General features: G+C 32.3%; 1 protein-coding gene across 5 annotated transcripts in view; it reads left to right on the forward strand.

The window, feature by feature from the left end:
• The window catches only part of PCLO (piccolo presynaptic cytomatrix protein), a 404,883-nt gene extending 384,753 nt beyond the window's left edge, over positions 1 to 20,130 (forward strand). For all 5 annotated transcript variants that reach the window (XM_055283384.2, XM_055283385.2, XM_055283386.2 and 2 more), the window contains 3 exons: positions 12,623 to 12,757; positions 13,321 to 13,466; positions 15,423 to 20,130. In XM_055283384.2, coding sequence (XP_055139359.1) covers positions 12,623 to 12,757; positions 13,321 to 13,466; positions 15,423 to 15,563 — 422 coding nt within the window. In that variant the 3' untranslated portion in view covers positions 15,564 to 20,130. The remainder of the gene's footprint in view (positions 1 to 12,622; positions 12,758 to 13,320; positions 13,467 to 15,422) is intronic.
• Positions 20,131 to 22,191: the final 2,061 nt, after the last annotated feature.

Below are 22,191 nucleotides of genomic sequence, written 5' to 3' on the forward strand. Positions count from 1 at the left end.
AAAAAAAAAAAAGAATAGCACAAGTGGATTAAGAACAAATAATTGAGGTGGAATTAGAGTTTGCTCTTTTATCTAGCATGACAGGAGGTAAAGTGTTAGCTGGAAAAATAGTGTTGAGAAAGGGTTTTATAGAATGGAACAGTAAAATATTCCTGTATGTTGCATCTAAAGAAAGCATAAAACCAAACAGTCAGTTAAAACTGCAAGGAGGATCACATTTATTACATTTTAAGAGTGGTAAGATTAATTTAAGGACAAAGTGGGAGAGATGATGGAAGTAACCTAATGGACCAATGGAAACGTTTGACTGCCACCACTATTTACGTTCATTCAGGAGGTCTTCACAGGTTCACTCTGAGGTTATCTGACTGCAGGGTCACCACCATCCGCTCCTAGGAGAAGCTGGAGGTTGTTCTACAGCTATTGGTAGCTTCTCACTTACAGACACAGATTATTTTTCCTCACAGGAGCTCCTAGGTTTTCTAACATTATACTTTTTTCTGGTTTTATTTTCTAAATGTATTATGTGACGATGCTAATGTTATTCTGAGTATAAAGAAAATATATAGACCCACTACTTTTCCTGGATGGGTGCTCTGCTTTTAGATCAAAAGTCGATGTAAATGCTTGGGAGTTGTAGCCAAGGCCTTCGGAACTCAGGAAACCACCTTGTTTTGTTAAGCTTGACTGCTTTCTGGAAGGAGACTTTGCTGGCATGTTGGTGCATCATACCAGCTCTCCTACCTCATTCCTGGGCTTTGTTGTCTTGAGGCTTGTAGAAATTATTTCAAAACTCTAGATGTTTTAAATGTAATGTCCATTTACAATTTCCGTTTTTCCTCTGTAATAGTGAAACATTTTTGTTGTTGTTGTCTCTTGTAAAATAGTAAGAGGCTTTCCCTTATAAAAAATTTAAAGAAATCTGGTTATTTTCAGACACAGTAAAATAAATGCTAAGAAGCACATACCAAAAGGACAAAAATGCCAAAAAAACACTGAAGGAGATCAATCAGAAAAAGCTTTTTTTCTGCTTAAAATTGTGTTCTTTCTGGCTTTATTTCAGAAAGAAAGGATTTCTTTATATAACAGAATACAGAGAGAATGTGCAGGCTTGTCCTACTTTCCCAGAACTTTTAAATCTTATTAGGCCAGAATGCCTGCCTTATTGTATAAAATATCTCCTTGAATCTGGGTTATTTCAAATAAAGGTATTAATGAAAGCTTACAGAACTCTTCTTCCTTGGGGAAAAAAAATTAATGAAAACACTTAAAAATGCCTCTTCCCTCAGCCCCCACTTAGCCCTAAAACATGAGAATGTACTAGGAGGCCACCCCATAGCTTTGAATAATAGAGGCTCTGATATACATATAAATAAAAATGAAATTAATAGACTGACAATCATTTATTTTGGGTGAAACCATAGATTTGAAAAAAATATATCCGAAATATCTCTCATCAATGGCCTCGGCTTAGTAGTGTGGAACAAGCATGGGTTTTTGAGTTAGAGCTGATAAATTACTTTCTTCCAAAAGAGGTGCAAATGATATCTACCTTGTAGGATTGCTGGGAAGATTACAGAAATAATACAAATGTGTTTATTAAACATCTAATATAGACTAGTTGACTTTTCTATGGGCTAAAAAGAAAAAGAGAAATAAGGGACAGTTCTTTAAGGCTGTAGATGGAATATATAAAACGTCTGAAGAGCAAGCGTTGTTCAATGAATGAAATACATTGTTGTTACCACTTGAGTCAGTTGTAACTCCCTACATAAAACAAATAAAAAAAAGAAGTATGCTTTCATAAACTAATGTTTTGGAAAGGAAATGGGTAAGCATTTATTCCCTGTCTTGATTGTACCTCATCTTTCCAGAATATACTCCCCACAAATCCTGGGTCCCCAATTCCCCACTTTATACACACACTAATGCTCATCTCCCCATAAATAACCAGTCCTGTCTCCCCAACATATACATGCCTAGGAGTACACACATGAATTTGGCCCAAAATTATTACCACATAATAGATTACCACAATTTTGCCGGTAATCCTGGGCTATCTTGATGGAAACATTTAATCCAGTTGTGTGACCTTTGTCAATTAGTCAGTCTCCTTTTTTTAAAGTGAGGATAGTAATATATACTGTACTTAAAATGATTGGTAAAAAATAAGATAAAATGACAAAAGTTTACATGTTATTTTTCAAGTGATTCAATTGGTATTTGTCATTGACAATAGTATAATATTATCCACTTGATTACAGATGAGTTTATACTATGAGAGAGTGGAAAATTATATTTCTTGAAAAATTTGAAGGGTGAAGACACTTTTTTACTTGAAAACCAAATCTAGTGAGTTGCACTCTAAATAAATAATTTATATTTGAACCTAAAGAACTTAACAAATTCTGTCTTAGGAATTCTCTTTATAACTCTTTAATCATAGTATGTGTTAGTAAAAACTGGACTCAAACATTTATAGTCATTTGTTAGATACATAGGAAAAAAAGGGATCTGAATAAGGGAGCTAGCTAGTGGCTCCATTTTCATACAATTTTCATTGCATAAGCAGGCTAATTTATCCAAGCCGAACTTATGAGATCTTACAATCAAGGTATTTTTATTTTACAATAAAATCTAACATACTATGGAATAAAATAAATTAGTTACATTCTGCTTCCCTCTTTCAAACATATGGTAACTAGAATAAACCTTTAAAAAATATAGTTCTTCACTCCTATGTTGTCTTACACATAAAATGTTCTGCAGAAGTAAGAAACTTTGTTCAGAAAACATATTTCTGGGAATTAAATTTAAAACATAGCAGCGGCTTTAATATAGCCTTTGTAAAACAATGATATACCAGAAGATAAAATTCAATGCAAATAAGATTATCAGAATTGTTTTTTTTAAAAAATCAAGTAGCTTGCTTTGCTACTCGAGGATATAGCATACAGAAAAGAAAAGCACTAATTATAGGTAATTCTTGAGTAGCAGAGTCAGAAGGCCTTGGATCTTTTAGAGGAGAGATACAATTTCAGCATGTTAGGTAAAATTATTATAGACTCCAGGGTAACGTTAATACACCTCATTGGAAATTATAGAGAAAGATTAGTGAATAGGACAAATTATAGAGAGCTGACTTTCTCTAATAGATTCAGTAAAGTGAAAAATGTCCTTTTTTTCTTTTAGAAATTTCTATTAAAATCTACTGAATATTTGAATACAAGTTCTTATTGGTTTTTTGTTTACTCTGAATGAACTGAGCAATTAACCTAACGTTTTCTAGGCATAAATTGTCAGGTGCTTCTAATGGTCTTCCACTGCATCAAAAATTTTGGAAGAAAAAAGACATTTGTGTGAGATGATGGGTTTTGTTTCTTAGCATGATTTAAACATTCCACATTGTAAACACATATCAAACATCACATTGTACTCCATGAATATCTAGAATTATTATTTGTCAATTGAAAATCTAATTTTTCAAAAAAGAATAAGGGAATACGGAGAAATAAAAAGAATTAATGCTTATTGAGTAATTATCACTTCAGGGATTGTACTAACAATTTACCTTTGTAATTTTGGCATTTGAAAAAGATCATCACTTTCATCACCTAGGCTTGAAACTGGTAGAATAGAAACAATAAAAGGAAGGAAAATCAAATTACACATGTGGGAATATACATCACTACTTTGGCTATTAACCGGTATTAGGGCATTAATAAGACTTTCCGTAATGACTGGGTTTGAAAACTAAGTAAACCAACACAATTATTTAGAGCAGAAGATTTAATGACTTGCCTGCCATCTCACAGGGCTAGAAGCTAGAATTCCTGGTTTTTAAAATCCACCTTAGACTTTTTATAGATTTGGAATAAGTGATGGGAGCTAGATAACAAATTATGAGGTGATAGACTGTCACGGCTAAATATGCATCTTATCAGACACCAATTCAGACTTCATTAGCTAGCACCAGTGACCTACATCATTGCTATGTGGTATTTATTAGTGAAAATTTGAAAATGCACTGTGATGGGATGAGAATTTTATTCACTCTGCTTTTTTTCTTACACAGACTTTTCTTTTACAAGGTACCATTCTTTCCTTCTTTTCTCTCCCACATTGGGTTCATTTCCAGTTACTTAAAACTTGCCTCTAAAGAGACTTTTGCCTAAAATGGTCTTGCACTGGCAAAAGCTGCTGAGGTTGCAATAGAATTCTTAGAATTCTGAGAGATAGTAAACTCACTTTATACTATGTCCAGTTAAGTGGTACAGATACCAATAATGTAATAAAAAATAAATATCTTCTCAATTAATAGTCACTTTTCATGTTTTAGCAATTTCACATAATGATGAATATTTCAAAAAAAAAAGCATTGCTGTGTTTATTGTTTAATCTAAACAATTTTCATAATTGACCTAATGTTCCTATGTAGACACTAACTTCTGGAAGCCACCTTCCGTTGTTTAAACAATTTAAAGAGTTGCTTACTATGCCATCTCCTCTTTCTAAAGTCCAGTATATGGCTAAAATAAAAAAGCAAAATAGCCTCTAACTCTTTTATCCTGATACTGTGTTACAAAAATGTTTTAAAGCGAATATTCCCATGAAGTCAGTGTTTTCACAATCTTATTCACAGAAAATCTAAGGTGGCCATGAGAGAATGGAGCCTTAGATTTAAAATTAGAAGACCTAGATTACACTTCAGCCTGGGCCATTTAACGACTTGGCAAGTTACCTGAAATACCCAAGTCACTTTTTTCTCATGTGTAAAATAGAAATTATACCAATCTATTTCCTTTTGTGAAATGATTGTATTCTGTTAATCGTAATGTTTCTCTATAAATGCAAATTAGATAGCTAGAGATAGAGATATGTGTACAAATGTATGCATATAGATATCACATACACATATTTTTCAAAAATAAAATATATATAAACTTTTTATCTGAGAAAATTCAAAAGTGAGAAGGCCATTGTATATATTAATTGAGAATAAAACACCAGAAAGTGATTTAAGAACTGCTGTGGAAGATAAAAATCAGCCAATTTGACAATTACATTAGTAGAAACACTTTAGCTAAAGAGAAAGCAAGAATCAATTTTGTTAAAGTAGAATTAAATTATTCATGTTCATCAAAAAATAATTATATTTTAAATTTAATTATAAAATATTTTAAGGAAAAAACAAATGAATGAGTTAATTTCAATAAATATTTTAGCCATATTACTTTATTAAAAATTTTCACTAAGTTTAAGGGACAAAATTTAAAATATTGAGGTTGAGTAATTATACATTTTAATACTTTTTTTTTTTTTTTGAGACAGAGTCTCACTCTGTCACCCAAGCTGGAGTGCAGTGGCATGATCCTGGCTCACTACAACCTCTGCCTCCCAGGTTCAGGTGATTCTCGTGCCTCAGTCTCCCGAGGAGCTGGGATTACAGGCTCACGCCACCATGCCTGGCTAATTTTTGTATTTTTAGTAAAGACGGGTTTTTGCCATGTTGGCCAGGCTGGTCTCAAACTCCTGTCCTCAAATGATCCATCCACTTGTGCCTCCCAAAGTGCTGGGATTACAGGTGTGAGCCACCATCCCCAGCCTAATACGATATTTTAATTTTAAATTTTATCAATTGATTCTCTGTTTTAAAATGTAAGTAAGTTAGTTCTCTTCCACTTTCTTATTTTATTAATTGTCTGGATTTCATCTTCAAGTCCTTCCTCCCTCCCTGTCTCTCTCCCTTCCCTCCCTCCCTCCTTTTCTCTTTTCTTTCCTTCTTTCTTTCACTCAATCATTGCTGTATCCTCTGCCATAGTCTTATATATTTCAGAATGACTTTCTTTTATACATCAATATGTCTTTCAGAGAGCTTACTTCTTTTTCTCCTGAATCCTTTTAAGAATGATTCCTATATTCTTAAAGTATAATATTAAATGGGATATATCAGTGCATCAACTCATCAATATTTCCGGGAATATAGGATGCTCTTTTTGTCCACAGATTTATTCTTCTATTATTTGGGATAAATAATTTGATATTTTTAAATAGATACTATTTTCTATTCTGTTGAATTTACTTTTTCTGAGAAACTATTGTATGTATCATAGTTTTCTTCTCTATACCTCAATCCTTGTTCTCTACCTTTATTCTGTATGTTCTCTATATTATCTTAATTCTTTCTTTCCTCCATGTCAATAATCTTAATTTCTATCTTATCTTATTTTGTTCCATGATGTTTCTACTTCACCAATAGTTTTAAAATGTGATTATTAGTGTCCTTAGATCTGGCATCTCCATTTTCACCTCATATATTATTTTGTCATCTCATTTTTAACCATGACTTTTTAACCATGACCTCTACATCCTCCAACCCTTCCTCTTCTCCTCCTTGTTCTTAAATTGTAGATTTGTGCCACATTATAGGATAAATATCTTCTCTAGAGTAGCATTAATTTTTATTCTTTTAATACAACCAAAGAAGCATCAGTTTCAGGACACCAGGAGACCTGAAGTCTGGTCAAAGCATTTTCTAATGTCATTTCACTCTTTATCCAAACCAAATTATAAAACATCATCACATGTCCTCTGTGCGTGTGATGGTTTTTTGTTGTTTGTTTTGTTCAAAAGCTCAAGCAGATCTGGAGCTGCTGCCCAACCTGCAAACATGAAGGATTTTGCCTCTATCCATGTATTTGCTTCAAAAGACAAAAGCATTACAAATCTATAAAAGATCAGACATAAGAGATAGCAATGGACCCACAATTAATGCAACCACCTGCTTTGAGACAACCTCAGTAAGCACATCCTTTTTTCCTTTAGTAGCAAAGAACAAGCTGGTTCAATCTTTGAACAGAGAGAAACTTATAAAAAAAATTTCACAAGTATCACACTGTGAGGCCTGTGAAGTTAAGCATTCCAAGAAAGAAACAAGCAATGTGATGACTTGAGAACTTCAATTAGCAAGTTTTTAATTCCACTTTTCTCCCCAAGTGAGAAGGTGAAAAACAACAAATTTCACATGTGCGGTGTGTTGAGGTTTTAGGCCTATAATGGAAGACTATGACCTATAAAAGTGAATTTCTCCCAGATAAAATTTGTCTTGCTATTCTGTTTCATCATGATCATTAGTGTGATCAATTCTATTCACAACTACTATTGACTCCAAATAGCAAGAGAGAATTTTCCTTGACTCCCTCCCTTCCATGTTAGAATCTTCTTTTTCCTTCCCTCCCAGGTATGGTTTGAGAGATTGAGGAGTAGCTATCTACTTTTCTATGGCTTTAAAGGAAAGAGTGAGAGGTGCCTTATAGATAGATTTGCCACTTTATTTAACTAGGTTTTTTGCTACCTCTTTTACCATTTGATTAAATGTTTTCTGTCAGCGTTCACTCAACCAAGCTGAGGTGCATGTTATTCCTATGAAAAGATATACTAAGCTTTACATATTTATCCTACTTTATCTTGGAGCTCCAATAATGGGGAGGCGTGGCTTTTTTCCTGATACTACTGAGACTCTTGAAACTTCATAGTGATAAGCCAAGGCTGCCACTCTCAAAGGTTTATTTTGATTTTTTTCTAGGGCTAGCTACTCTCATTGTTCATCTACTTCCCTATGATGGGGGATTTAGTAATAATTCTCAATGTTTTGTCAATTCATTTCTCTTTTCCTGACAAGATTTTGTGATAGCTGTTGTATTCAAGAATGCTGCTGACTTGTACCTTACCAGAAACTGCCTTTTCATTCCTAGACATCACTTCGTTGGATTTTCCGTCCAGAGACTATAGCTTATTCCTTGCTTTATTGGTACTGATTAACACTTTCCTACATTTTACTTTTCTTTCTCCCCCACTAACTTCTCTAGATATTGAAGAAGGGAGATCTTAAGATCTGTCTCATTTTCTCATTTTATTTTAGAGATCCTTTATTTTCCTCTGAAGGTCCTTTTAAAAAAAAGATAGATTTTTAATGGACTTGTTTATGATTATTTAAAATGGTTAAGTAACCAGAACTGAATTTGTAAGGCAAATTCAAAGAAACATAGAAGGTGAGATTTGTAGTTTCCCATCTATCAAGAATGTATAAACAAAATGTGAGCCAATTAGTATTAGCGTATATTCATGACACCAGACATTTTATACCAAATCTTTGAGAGGAGAGTAGTGTTGCAGTTAAGAGAACACATGTCATTTCTAAATAGTAATGTTAAGAAGCCACATGGCATTGACTAAATTCACTATTAATTTTTCTATTTTGTTGGTGGGTTTTTTCAAAGTATTAGAATTTTGATTTATCAATTTTATCTACTTTTTTTCCGTTCCCTACTTTATTAATTTTAGTGGACATCTTTATTATTTCCTTCCTTGTACTTACTTTTGTTTTATTTTGTCATTCCTTTCTAGATTTTGAGTTGGAATTTAAACCAATTTTATTTTTTTGTTGTTGATAGCAGATAGAAGAATATGTGTATTTTCTAATCATTACTTGAAATGATATGAGTTTAAAACTATTTATTTTCATGTGATCATTTCTTTAACTCTTACAGATTCTGATATATAGTGTTTTATTACCATTACTTTTCAGAACTTCTGTATTTTTTCATATATTTTTCCATTCACTCAAAAGTTGATTAGTTGAAAGCCATTGAGTGTATTATCACATAATTTGATAATAGCTTCATTTTATAGAACCCACTAATGTCTTCTTTGTAACTCAATATATGATCAGTTTTTGAATATGTTCCATAGATGATTAAGAAAAAGGTATATTCGGCCGGGCGTGGTGGCTCACGCTTGTAATCCCAGCACTTTGGGAGGCCGAGGCGGGTGGATCACGAGGTCAGGAGATCGAGACCACGGTGAAACCCCGTCTCTACTAAAAAGTACAAAAAAATTAGCCGGGCGTGGTGGCGGGCGCCTGTAGTCCCAGCTACTCGGAGAGGCTGAGGCAGGAGAATGGCGTGAACCCGGGAGGCGGAGCTTGCAGTGAGCCGAGATCGCGCCACTGCACTCCAGCCTGGGTGACAGAGCAAGACTCCGTCTCAAAAAAAAAAAAAAAAAAAAAAAAAAAGAAAAAGGTATATTCATTATTATCAGGATATAGTGTTTGATATATATCAGTGAGATCTACTTTATTGATTATAGTGTCTCAATATTTTATCTAGTTTTTTAGTTCACTTGCCTTGTCTTATACTGTTAATATTGCATTATTATCATCTTTACTCCTCCTTAAATCCTCTACATCCATGCATCTTACTTTGTAGTTTCAACTTTACATAAGTGGTACATGGATACTGATAATTGTTGTGTCTTCATTATGATTTATGGATTTCTCGTTTCATACAGTGTCTTTCTTTGTCTTGTTTGCTGCATTTTGGCCTGAATTCTGTTTTATCTGATAATAAGATCTCAACCTCTGCACTCTTGTTGATTCCGTAAGCCTGACATACTTGCCAATCTCTGTGTTTTTTACTATTTGGAATAAAACTAGATTTTAGTTGTATTTCTTGTACATAGTATAGAACTAGGGTTTCCTTTGTGAGCCAATCCGAAAAAATTTTTAAAATAGGCTAGCTAAAACTTACTCATGTTTAGTGATATAATAGTTATGCTTGATCTCAACTCTGCATTTTATTTTATAATCATTGTATATATTACGTCATATTGGTGATATTTCTCCACTTGGCCTCTGGGTTTTTAAATTTTCTTTTGGAATTAAGAAAGCTTTGTATCATTGGTCTAAAGGTTTTCCTTTTATTTATAGATTTTATAATGTCTAACTCCTGTTCCTCTTACATGACCGTTGATTACCTGGTTTGTTACTTTTAAATGGCATCCTTTGTTACCTATTACCTATACAAAAATCAATAATCCCATTCTGCTTTCCTCTTTCTCTCTCCCTTCTTTATTCATTAATTTTTAGTTTCATACTTTATACTTTGTCAGAAATATAACATTTCCATACTATTCTTCCACCAACCTATGTACTGCTCAATCTTAGATCTACAACTAATTATATTGAATAATTACCATCAGTCCCTTTGCTGAAGTTTCTCTAGTTGTCTCTGATTTGATGAAATGCATCTTATATATTTCTCAGAGAGTCAAACTTTGTGAAGTACTCCCTGAGTTCTTTCATGCTTAAAATTATAGGCTTGATACTTGAAAGACAGGTTAGCTGGATATAAAATCTTTGACTTATGCTTAGAGTTTCTTGAAAGTAAACATCTCTCTACTATGAACTATCTCTAATCATCGGCTCACGAATTATTATTTAACTCTATCTAGAAGATTTGTATTTTAGTTTATAAAACACACAGAAGATAATTTTGTCAATTTTTGGACTACAGTATTAGTTTTTTGACAGAGGAAGAGAGCGAGGAGAGATATGTTATAGATATTTTTCCACATGTAAGGGTATATCTGGACTTAGAAATTTTAAGTTAATTTCCTCAAACAGTTGCTTAATCCAGTAAAGAATACATCTATCAATTATAGCCCGAAAATATGACAAAATTAAATCAAAATGATCAAATAACTATAGCCTAATATTTTTACAAATTTACTCACAGTGTTTTGTTATTTTATTTTCTTTCAAAAATTACTCAACTATATTCTATAACAGTGGTTCTCGAAATGTGGTTCACAGAACTCCACGGTTCCGCGAGAATTTTTAAGTTCATAAAGTCAAAATTATTTTCAAAATACACTGAAATTGCTTACCTTTTTCACTTGGTTGACATTTATATTGGTAGTGCAAAGTAATAGTGCATGAAAGTGCTAGGGACTTATTTCCAAGTAAGGCAGTGGCAAGAAACTATGCTAGTAGACACTTTATTTATTTACCAACATGTTCTTACAGGGAAAAAAATGCCAGTTTCACTTAAGGGTATCCTCGATGAATCAGTTCAACTGTTTAAAAATCTAAATCCTTCAGTGCATTTCTTTCTAGTATTCGTGTGACTAAATAGGAAAAATTCTTAAAGTGATTATGCCACATACCAAAATACAATGGTTGACTTAAGAAGTCTGAGGCTGCAGTGAGCCATGATCGGGCCACTACACTTCAGCCTGAGCGACAGAGTGAGACCCTGTCTCTAAAAGGAAAAAAGAGGTGAGGTGCAGTATGGCTCATGCCTGTAATCCCAGCACTTTGTAAGGCCAAGGCAGGAGGATTGCTTAAGGCCATGAGTTTGAGACCAGCCTAGGCAACATAGCAAGACTCCATCTCTACAGAAGGAAGGAGAAAGAAAGGAAGAAAGAAAGGAAGAAAGGAAGAAAGGAGAGAAAGAAAGAAAGAAAGAAAGAAAGAAAGAAAGAAAGAAAGAAAGAAAGAAAGAAAGAAAGAAAGGAAAGAAAGAAAGGAAAGAGAGAGAAAGAAAGAGAATGCAGTTGTCCTCTATTAAGCCATGCACTAATGAAATTTGAAAAAACATAAAACAGTACCTCTATTTTTTTTGTTTTGGAAAATATGATTATGTTCATTAAAACATTTTCATTAAAGCAGTTATTGTCATTTAATTTGATTAATAAATATTTTTAAATATCTACTTTGAATTTTAATTAAAAATTAGAAATTTTATATTTCTAATATTGGTAGTTATCCACATAAACAAAGGTTCTTTGAAGACCCTCAATTTTTTTGACTGTAAAGAATTCCTGAGATCAAAATGTTTGAGAATAAATTATCTACAGCCATGTTTAAAGACCTTTAATGGATTCCTATAGATCTAAACAGAAAAACCACATTCTTAACATGGCTTCAATTTACAATATGTTACAATCACACAGGCATTTATTTCTCATGTTATATTTCCTTTTGAGAACACACTGTTCCTTCTCCCTGGAATGTCCTTCCTAATCCGTCTCACCTAACTAACTCTCATCCTTCTGGTTTCAGCTTAAGCAGCACCTCCCTAGACATCTGCTCCTTTGTTTTAGCCTCCATTGAAACCATAGTTCTATACTTCAAAACCTTTCCTCTTTTTATAATTATATATTTATTGATGGAAATATTTGATTCCCAATAGGTAGAAAAAGCATGAAACCAATAAGCACGCACGTTTTGGCTCATCATTATATTCACTCTTCCTAGCAGAGTGCTTAGCACAGAGTAGAGTGGGAAATAAAATATTTGTTGGAGAATGAATAGGTGAATTAATACATGAATTGATATAGAGTCATATCTATGTGAATTGATACAGTCATATCTATTACTTCTTTTGCCCTAAAGTCTACAGTTGAGTAAAATTTATCTACATGCATTTCTTCATACATCCCTTGTTGCTAAGCTATCATTATATTTAAAATACACAGTGTAAGCATCTGTGTATTTATCAGTCTACGCATAAGATTGTTCACTCTTTACGGGCTTTAAGGGCATGGACTGTTTTTTATTCATATCTGAATAAATGAATCTGTGATAAATTTTGTGTATTTTATTCGTCTGTGAATAAATATACAGATGAATAAAATACAGTCATAAGATATTTAGCACTTAAGATGTCATAAGATATTTAGCACTTGATAAAGAGTAAATGAATGTATGAATGAATTATTGAACTAAACATTTCATATATGGCATTACATACTTCTTTACATTTGTATTAAATTCTCCCAGCTAAAACTCAGGTAATGGGAGAAATCAAGATTGCATTGAAGAAGGAAATGAAGACAGATGGTGAACAACTAATAGTTGAAATTCTCCAATGCAGAAATATTACATACAAATTTAAGTCTCCTGATCATCTACCAGGTATCTAATTTTATTATAATCATCAATATATCTAGAATTTTTTAGGGATGTGTCTTATATACTCTGGAAAATGTTAACTAAAATTTGAACCGTACACCAAATATATCAGAAAAAATAACTGATTAACATATGTAACATGTTATTTTCTTTCAGTTTTTAGCTAGATATTTTAACATATACATTACAGTGTTATATTCATTAGACAACAGAAGGACAATTTTAAATTGTTAAGAAAATAGATATATCAGCTAGGTATGGTCGCTCCTGCCTGTAGTCCCACTACATAGAAGACTGAAGCAGAAAGATCGCTTGAGCCCAGGAGTTTCAGGTTAAGTGAGTTATCTGGCCACTGCATTCCAGACTGGTGACAGAGTAAGACCCTGTCTCAAAAAAAAAAATATATAGACATATCTTTCAATCATTTTATGTTGTCTGAAACAAATTGTTTACAATCTGCTGGCTTTGTGCAAAATGTCACAAGAACTCTCAGTATACAGTTATAATTCTTTCAATAGAAATTTATATGATTGATGGAATTTAATGGGCTGAATTCTTATTTTCAGATTTATATGTGAAAATATATGTGATGAATATTTCTACCCAAAAAAAGGTGATCAAGAAAAAAACAAGAGTATGCAGACATGACCGAGAGCCTTCATTCAATGAAACTTTTCGATTCAGTCTAAGTCCTGCAGGACATTCTCTTCAGGTAACTCTGTATTATGTAGTTGATACTTAAAACTTCTCATTCATATTGTATTTATTTTTATTCCATTATTCAATATTTATATACTGATCATACACTATATGACATTTGAGAAGTTAATTAATTTTTAGCAGTATCTCCCCAGGAATCTTTTAGAATTCCACAGCCCACTCACCCCATCCAATCAGCTGCCAAGCCTTCTCTACTCTGTCTGCGGAGTTTATTTTCCATAGATTCCTCTTATTTCCATGCTCACTGCCACTAAACCTTTTTGGGCCCCCATCTTTATTATTCAAATCATTTCATCTGTTTACCTGGCCTATTGTCATTTATGTCTTATCCCTTTAGTTCATTTAATCACAGCACTGCCAGAATTACCTTTTACAACCCTAGTTAGTTTACATTAAACTTGTTAGTTTACATTAAAGCTCTTCAATTACTCACCATTATCTTGAATCATTCAGAGTCATCCAAAGTCAGTTTTAATTGTATTGACTTAGTCTCAGCTCCTTGGATACTTTTCCACTCACTTAATACTCCAGTCACAACAGACTGTTTTCAAGTCATGTTAAGCCTCCAATCCTTTGCTCATAGTTTTTCTCCCCTTCAAAGCTCCCTTTTCCAACTCTCGCCATCTATCACAATACTCTACATCTTTCATCTCCTTACTGATGACCCTGGGTATAATTCATCATACCTTATTCACAAAATATTTTGCTTCTATTATTAGGCTATCAATCCCAGTCTGTCTTGTAACAACAATATCTGTACTTACCTGTCACTGCTTCTATGCTATCAGTTTCTCTAGGGCAAGGCCTAATTTTCATTGCCTACAGCCTGCACAATGCTTTGCACATAGTATGTCTTCAGTAGATATAGAGACAAGGAATTAAAGTAGAAATGGGGGAATGAGAAAAGAGAAAAATATATAGGAAGAGACCATGGTACAAGAAATTAAAGGTTTGAATTAGAGACAAAGATAAAAGATATTACAAAGCAAAAATGTATTGAGAAGATTAACTGATATTAGACTGGAAAGGAATAAAAAAATGAAATGACAGTCTGAAGTCTGTGTCAACAAGTGTATTATTTCACAGAGATTACGTAGTCAGGGGATTTGGAATAGAGAAAGACCAAGAGTTTGTCTGAAATGAATTTGATAAGAAGGCAGAGATTCGAGTGAAAATATACAATGTCACTTGAAATCCCTGAACCAGAAACCAGAAGAGATAGTCATATCTGGAAGTACAAATTTTGAAGTCAGAAGCATAAAAGTTAAGTTTTAGCCAGGAATAAGAGTAAATTATATAACTGAAGGAGATTCTGAAGAGAAAAAGAGAATAAAATCATAAGGATTACTGCTTAGCTCCACTGAATGCTCGCTACCTTTCCTTCAACTCATCTTTAAAATGAAAAAAAAAAAAAAATTCTTTAGTTTGAGACCCTTGTGATAAGTTCTGCATATGACTTCAGAAAACAGCTTGGAAGTACATACTATAGTAAAATCACCAGAAAATTTAATACTAAATAAAAACAATGCTCTGTGAAGTTATATTTATTTATTCAGAATACAGATAATCTTTTATTTGATTTGGATTTGTGTAAACTAGTAAAAAATTTTTGGCAAAGTTATTTTGTGAAACTTTCCATCAGTTTAAGCATAAACTTAGAATTAGCTGGTTATACATTTCTTACCTAGTATTCTCACATTCTTCAGAATGTGTATTTTCCTTTGCAGAATAATACAAATGTTGATGTGAATTAATTTATATTACATGCAAATCTTTTGAGAACACCTTGGTTATCAGTTCTCCTGCAAGTATGTCTGCTACTTCTACTCAGCGTCACCCTCTTTTGTGCTATTTCTTTGATGATTAAATGTCCTTAAAAGAGGTTGAAAACTATACACATATATATGTGTATAAATTAAATATATTTATTTTTGGCTATTTTTTCTAGATTTTACTTTTCTCCAATGGAGGGAAGTTTATGAAAAAGACCTTGATTGGTGAAGCCTGTATCTGGCTTGACAAAGTGGATCTCAGAAAAAGAATAGTCAACTGGCACAAACTTTTGGTCAGTCCTACTCAAACGCATTGAAGAAACATGTCTTCTCAGGGTATAGAAACTGCTCTAAATAGCCTCACATCAAGACTATAGTTGGATACTATTGTACAAAGCTAAGTTTTGAGAGGCAAACATAAGAGTGGGAACAACAGGCAAAAACATACTTAACACCTTGTACATTTATTGTTGTGGATCACACAAAGATATTAATTTGAAAAAGTTCACATACTGAAAACAAAAAGAATGGAGTTCTGAGACCTTGAATTTCCCATGGCTTTGAAGAGAAACTGTGAAACAAATTTTGATTACTTAAGACAAAAATCTTTGAGCAGAGTTGAGCTATAGCTTAAGACAGAGGCTCAAAGATTAACGTGGTTTTCATGCAGCACAAAGGTAATTCTTTATGCAAAGAAGCGTTGGTTGAAAGGAAAGAACTGATGTAACAAATCTCAGTTTTCAAAACTTCAAAAATCTTCCTTCATCATCTTCTATTCAGACAACTTGCTGCTTTCAGATTCTGACATAAGATACACCTACAATATGTGTCCAGGACTGGAAGTGAGGTGGCTGTGTTCTTAGGGAAAATGGAACAGGAGACGTAGAAATTGTGGCTTTTAGGCCACATTTTAACAGTTTTCTCTGTGTCTAAATGTTACAAGGGTATACAATACTGACCTTGGAGTCCATGTGGTAAAAGCACATTTGTTTCTGTATAATTTGAAATAATGTAGAGTGAAGATAATACTAGGTAGAAATAAAATTGAATTTATCTAGAAATAAAATGATGACTGGCTAACAAAGAATGTTGCCCCATAAAATATTGGAATTTTGGTTGAAACCATTGAAATCTTCATAATTTACCATTAAGCCAAGACATCTTCAGTCTATGTACCAAAGGACCTAGAGTAAACTGATATGTTCTAGGAAGCATGATAACTTACTCTTTGTGAAACTGCAAATAAATGTATTATCCTGCACAGTTCCTTTCTCTTGAGTGATGCATTGACAGAGAAAGAAAATTCTTTCTCTGGCAAACAAACCATATTAATCTTGTGACATTGATTAATTAAATGGATCCTCATTTCATAATATTTTATGCTTTTTTCTTAATGACTTAATTCGTTTACTGATTGTATCATGAAAACATGACACTAAACTCGAGTTCTCTCTAGTGCTCTATTTTCTTACTTTAGTGACAGTATCACAGTGATCAAGTTCATCAATGTTGGGAAAATATGTGAAAAGTCAACATTTACCTGAGATTAAAATATACTTTGAGCTATTTTAATAATAATGTATAAAACAACTAATGTCCAAGTCTCAAAATGAAGCACCCTCTTCTCTATCAGCATTATTAATTAAGGAAGTAACGTGAAGTTGTGGAAAACACACTCAGCAGGGAATAAAAGCCTGTCTTCTGGTCTTGGTTCTGCCACTGTCTGTGTCACCTTGCACATGTCACTTACACTCACTTTACCCCAGTTTTCTTATCTATAGGATAAAAATAATTATATATTCTTAACCTTCCAAAAGAGATGTTGTGATGATAAATCAATGATCCATGAAAGATGAAAGCACATTTCCAAATATAGTTTTATACACAGAAGTGAGGAATAATTATTACATAGCTTTTTAATTCTCAAATGTTATATGTGAAAAACATCATCTAAACCAATGGCAAGGATTGACATAGACAAAAGCAGTAAATTAGCTATAAAACTTATTTTTTATTTAAAATGTAAACTTTAACCTGAATAAAGGTGAAGAATTACATGAAAATGCAAATTTTTTTATCCTAAATTAAATGAATAATGCTGGTCTTACCCTATTCCTATATTCTACCCAAAATAAATAAATCAAATTGCTTCTCAGAGCATTCTGAGCTTAAAACCTGCTGCTTTATTTAAGGGTGAAGTGTTAGTGGAATTAGAGAAAACCATCTCTAGATATTGGTTGGATATTGAATTTTCTCATTTTTAAAGAAAAAATGCTCTAAATTTGAGAGGAATGTAAAGCAAGCACTAAAAATAAAAGAATTTCTAATATATCCCAGGATATATATATATATATATATGACTTCAGAATACAAATTCACTCTTCCCCAAACTGAGAAAGATAACCATAACTTTTCTTCTCTCTATTTTTTAATCCCCCTCCACTGACAATACAATGTCATTTACCATTGACATTGCTCTAAAATGAGCATGGGAGAGTGGAATCATCAAAGACATTATATTGCTAGTATTTTATTTTTAGAAACTATTCGATCTGCTAATGGTTGCCATGGATATTTCCAGCAGAAGCTAGCACTTGAAGAAGCCTATAATCATCACTCATAATTGGGGAAGAAAAGGTCCAAGAAGATCTCCTTCTGACATAAAAAGGCTCTGATATTTGCCCTTAAAAGAAAACCCTGACTCATCTCTGATCCTCTTTTGCAGCCACTCATATCCATAGGTATGCATGAGAGTTTGTATGACCAGTTAGTTTTCTTCATTCTAGTTGCAATTTCTTTTAAAATAATATAAATGGAGGGATCACCAAAACAAAGATTATCTCTTTGGTAGCTATTTAACCTGAAAGCATAGGAGTCTTTCCATTATAGAAGCCCCTCCATTCCAAGGAACTAGCGATGGGGCTAGGTCAATCAGCAGAGTTGACAACAGGGCTTCTTTTCGTGCACCAGCATTCCCCTTCAGAGAGCATAAGATCCTGCCAGTGTGCCAAGTTTGCAGCTGACCAAACTTCTAGGTTGTACTGGAATTATTCTATGCAACACTGATCCTTATATGAATGCGTTTCTTCTGAATGATGTCGACTACCCTTCTTACAACAAAACTGTTTCTTTTTTATTGCAAATAGGGCTCTTGGTGTTTTTTACTTTTTTGTACATATCACAGTACATGGTTTTTCACTCTTCAGTTTATTTCATTTTATTGGAATTAACTTTTTTTTATTCTAATACTGACAGAGTTTGTAATCTCTATATAATACGTAATTACTCCAATTACAGCACTTTTACCTTGAAGAGCATCTCAATTTTTCCCACAATTTCATTGAGTCATCAGAGACTGATGTTGCTTCTTGGTTTAAAATTTGGTCCTAAAGAAACTTTCGGCTGTAGAAACAAAAGCACAGAGTGAATTTTTACAAAAGACAGGGAATAAAAAATAGTCATTACAGACACAAATAACCCTAGTAGCAAGAAGTTGGTGTTTTCCCTGTTTTAACTTAAAGATTAAGCAGATTTTTGGTGACTCTGAACTCTTTATTTATATTTCAGTTTAAACTATCAAGACTAAGGGGCATCAATTGTCTTTACTCTTTAATATTGCCCTTATTTTAATAAATTACACTAATTAAATGCATATTTTCAGCATACCAGTGGAATTAATTTTGTGGATCACACACATTTAAGTAGTCATATTGTGGGAATATTATAGCTGGTAACCAGCTGATATTGATTCTTATTATAGGAATGACTGTAATGATAGTGGTGGTAGCAGTAGCGATATTAGCGGTGGCGGTGATGTGAAGTAAAATAAAAGTATATATTATATTGTGCCCAATTTATTAGAAATTATTTGATCAATGCTTCATTTCATTAAAATATCATAAAGATGTTTATAGTATTTTTTTACTTTATTATTTAAATCATAACTAACAATATTTTTAAAAACTTATTTTCATTGCTACAATGTCAAATATTCCAAAATCAGCCAACTACAGCTATATATGTGTTATATGTGACAGAAGTGATCTTCCTTCCCTCTTTTTGAGCTTGAAATGAAAGTGAAAGAAGACTCAATGAATAATTATAAGCTATTTATTTAATAATTACTTGCCTTGGGTGTAACACAGTAAAGAATGAGTGAAACAAATATTCTCATTGAATATGATACAATGCCGTTTTCTGTATGTTTCATGTTCTATTATTAAAGGTATCCATTAAGCCAAAATTATTTAATCAAATTCTTTATCTGATAGGTAGATTGAGAGCATTTTCTTAATTCATTACCTTGTACATAAGTATACACTTGGTAAAGTAGATGAAGTTGAAATATTAGTTTCATTTGGCATTCAGCATGTGAATATGATTATTGTTTGATTGTGTCTGTATATTTGTTCGGTGACGTGCTCAGGTGCTCCCACTACTGATTAATGTGTGTGCTAATATCCTAAAAACACATATGAGGTTTAAGAAAAAATTTTCTTGTCTGAAAACATAAACATCTTAATAAAACTGATTTTGAAATAAAAACTAAAGTACTTGAAGATATGTCTTGTTTCTGACTATATGTTGCATGCCATGTTGGTGATTTGCTAATGTGTTTTTTTGTTTGTTTGTTTTACCCAAATCCCTTTGGAAAATCTAATGGACAAATGCAAATTCTTGGACTAAGGACTGTATAAATTGACCTGAAAATACATGAGAGTTGCATTTAAAAAAAAATGCTTGTAAATCCGTCTTGAGTTTTACTCTATGTAAAAATATGTCTTGGTTTTGTGATTGTATAGAAGATGTATCTTGATAACTTATGTAAATTGTGCTGTATAAAGGCTGTTGCCTCAGCCTTACTAATAAATATTGAAAATATCACCTTTGACTTCTTGTGTTTATCAACTTGATAAATTCATCCTTAATGTAAAGATAAAACTTTTCAGGACATCTCTGAAAATTGTATCGTAAATACATTCACGCACCCAGTTTTAAATTTGTATTTCAAAGATAGCAGAAATACAGAAAACAGAATTAAACAAATGCATAGCTTCATAAATGATTGTATGTCAGACATTCTTATAACCACCACCCAGACCAAAAAATTGAACTTTGCCAGCCATCTCATAAGTCTTCCATTCAACTCGTCTCTATCACAACTCATTCCCACCCTTCTAAATGTAACACTATCCTGATTTAATGATAATAATTTCTTGATTTATCACTCACAGAGCCCACAAAACACTAGTGTAGTTGTCTTGTTCTATTTTTAATATTTTTATAAACTTCTTTTAATTTACTTATTCTCCTCCCCCTCCCTTCTTTTTCAGTGAATCGTCTTTAAAAAAAAAAGAAGAAAAGAAACAAAGCTTGGTCTTTGCACCTGTAGGATTCCTCGCAAACTAGGTTTTGCTCATTGCATACTACAGTGTAGTCAACAAGTTTCTCTGCCTCTGTGTCACTTGTATTTTTTTCAATATGCTTGGTCCAAATCAAGTTCAATTTCTTTGTCGCAAGTTGGTCTTGTATTCTTGGACTGGGAGGCACATATGTCTGGTGGTCTCTTACTTTGTCCTGCTTGTGGCCACTGATGCTCAATCCCTAGAATAGATTTATTAATTAATTAAATATTGCAAAATGATAATATTATATATCAATCATTATTTCTTCTTGAAATATTTAGAAAAAGATAAACTTCTTTTGAGTCAATATTTGGTTACCCCGTGTTACAGTCTGTACAAGAAATCTAGGATAAAGGCAGAGAAAGCTGGACAATTTCCCTTTATCTGTTTACCATATTTCAAAATTAATAGATAGTTCCCTACCACCCTCAAAAAGTAACCAATTCCTTTTTGTTTTTATTTTTAGTATCATTATAAAACCAAAGATTGAAACATATTTGATATGTTTTCATTCTTTGAAGCTATTATTCATATTAATGCTCGGATTTACCCTTTTTGGCCAGTTAGGGCATGTCCGAGGGGGCTTACATGTTTACTATATTCTTTGATACTCTCTTGCTATAGCAAGTAAGTTATCTATCATTTTTTAACCTTAAAACAGTGTAAAACCTAGTTGGTTTAAATTTTTATTTTTTATCTATTCATCTCTGCAATAATTAAATTTAGGAATGTATTGACACTAACTGATCAAATTTTATGTAATATACTTCTGGTAAACTTTTAAGGGCATTCTTAGGTGAAGTATATATTGGAGTTTTTTTTTAAGATAACGCCAGATCTAAAAAGTTATAAATAGATAAATGGTTAAAAAGTTTGGCTTTTTGACTATTTATTTTCTAGGTATTAAAAGCTGAAAATGCCTCAAACTACAGTCTAAAGATCTTGAAGATTGAGACAAAATAGTTATCTATTAAAAGATAATGATAAAACTATAATTGCAAAAATTTTGAAATCTTTCCTTCCTGTATAACTAACAACTCCAAAAAAACTGTTTTTTAATTTTGATATTTTTACTCTTTTTGTATTATCATATTTTTTATTTTATTATTTATGAAATGAAGGAAGAGTTTCATGGATTATTTTTAAGAAAACAATATTCCAAAATTTGATTATTTGAAAAGATTAATAAAATGAAAAAATCCATGCCAATCAAAAGAGAAAACCAAGTTACCATAATCAGATATGCGATATTTTCATGGATGTCAATATATCTACCCAATAATGAAAAAAAACAATCCAGCAATGTATAAAAATGATAAGAATCATGATCAAGTTAAATTATACTATTTACATAAGAGTATTTTAATATTGGGAAATGAATTAATGAAATCTACCACATTAATATGCTAAAGTATAAGAATGATAAGGTACTGTGATATATTTGATAAGGTACTGTGATATATAAGGTACTGTGATATATATATTTAATTAGATGAAATTAAAAATTCATTCATGATAAAAACATTATAGCACACTTGGA

Source organism: Symphalangus syndactylus, chromosome 6 (assembly GCF_028878055.3).
Source record: "Symphalangus syndactylus isolate Jambi chromosome 6, NHGRI_mSymSyn1-v2.1_pri, whole genome shotgun sequence".
In the NCBI taxonomy this organism is placed as follows: domain Eukaryota; kingdom Metazoa; phylum Chordata; class Mammalia; order Primates; family Hylobatidae; genus Symphalangus; species Symphalangus syndactylus.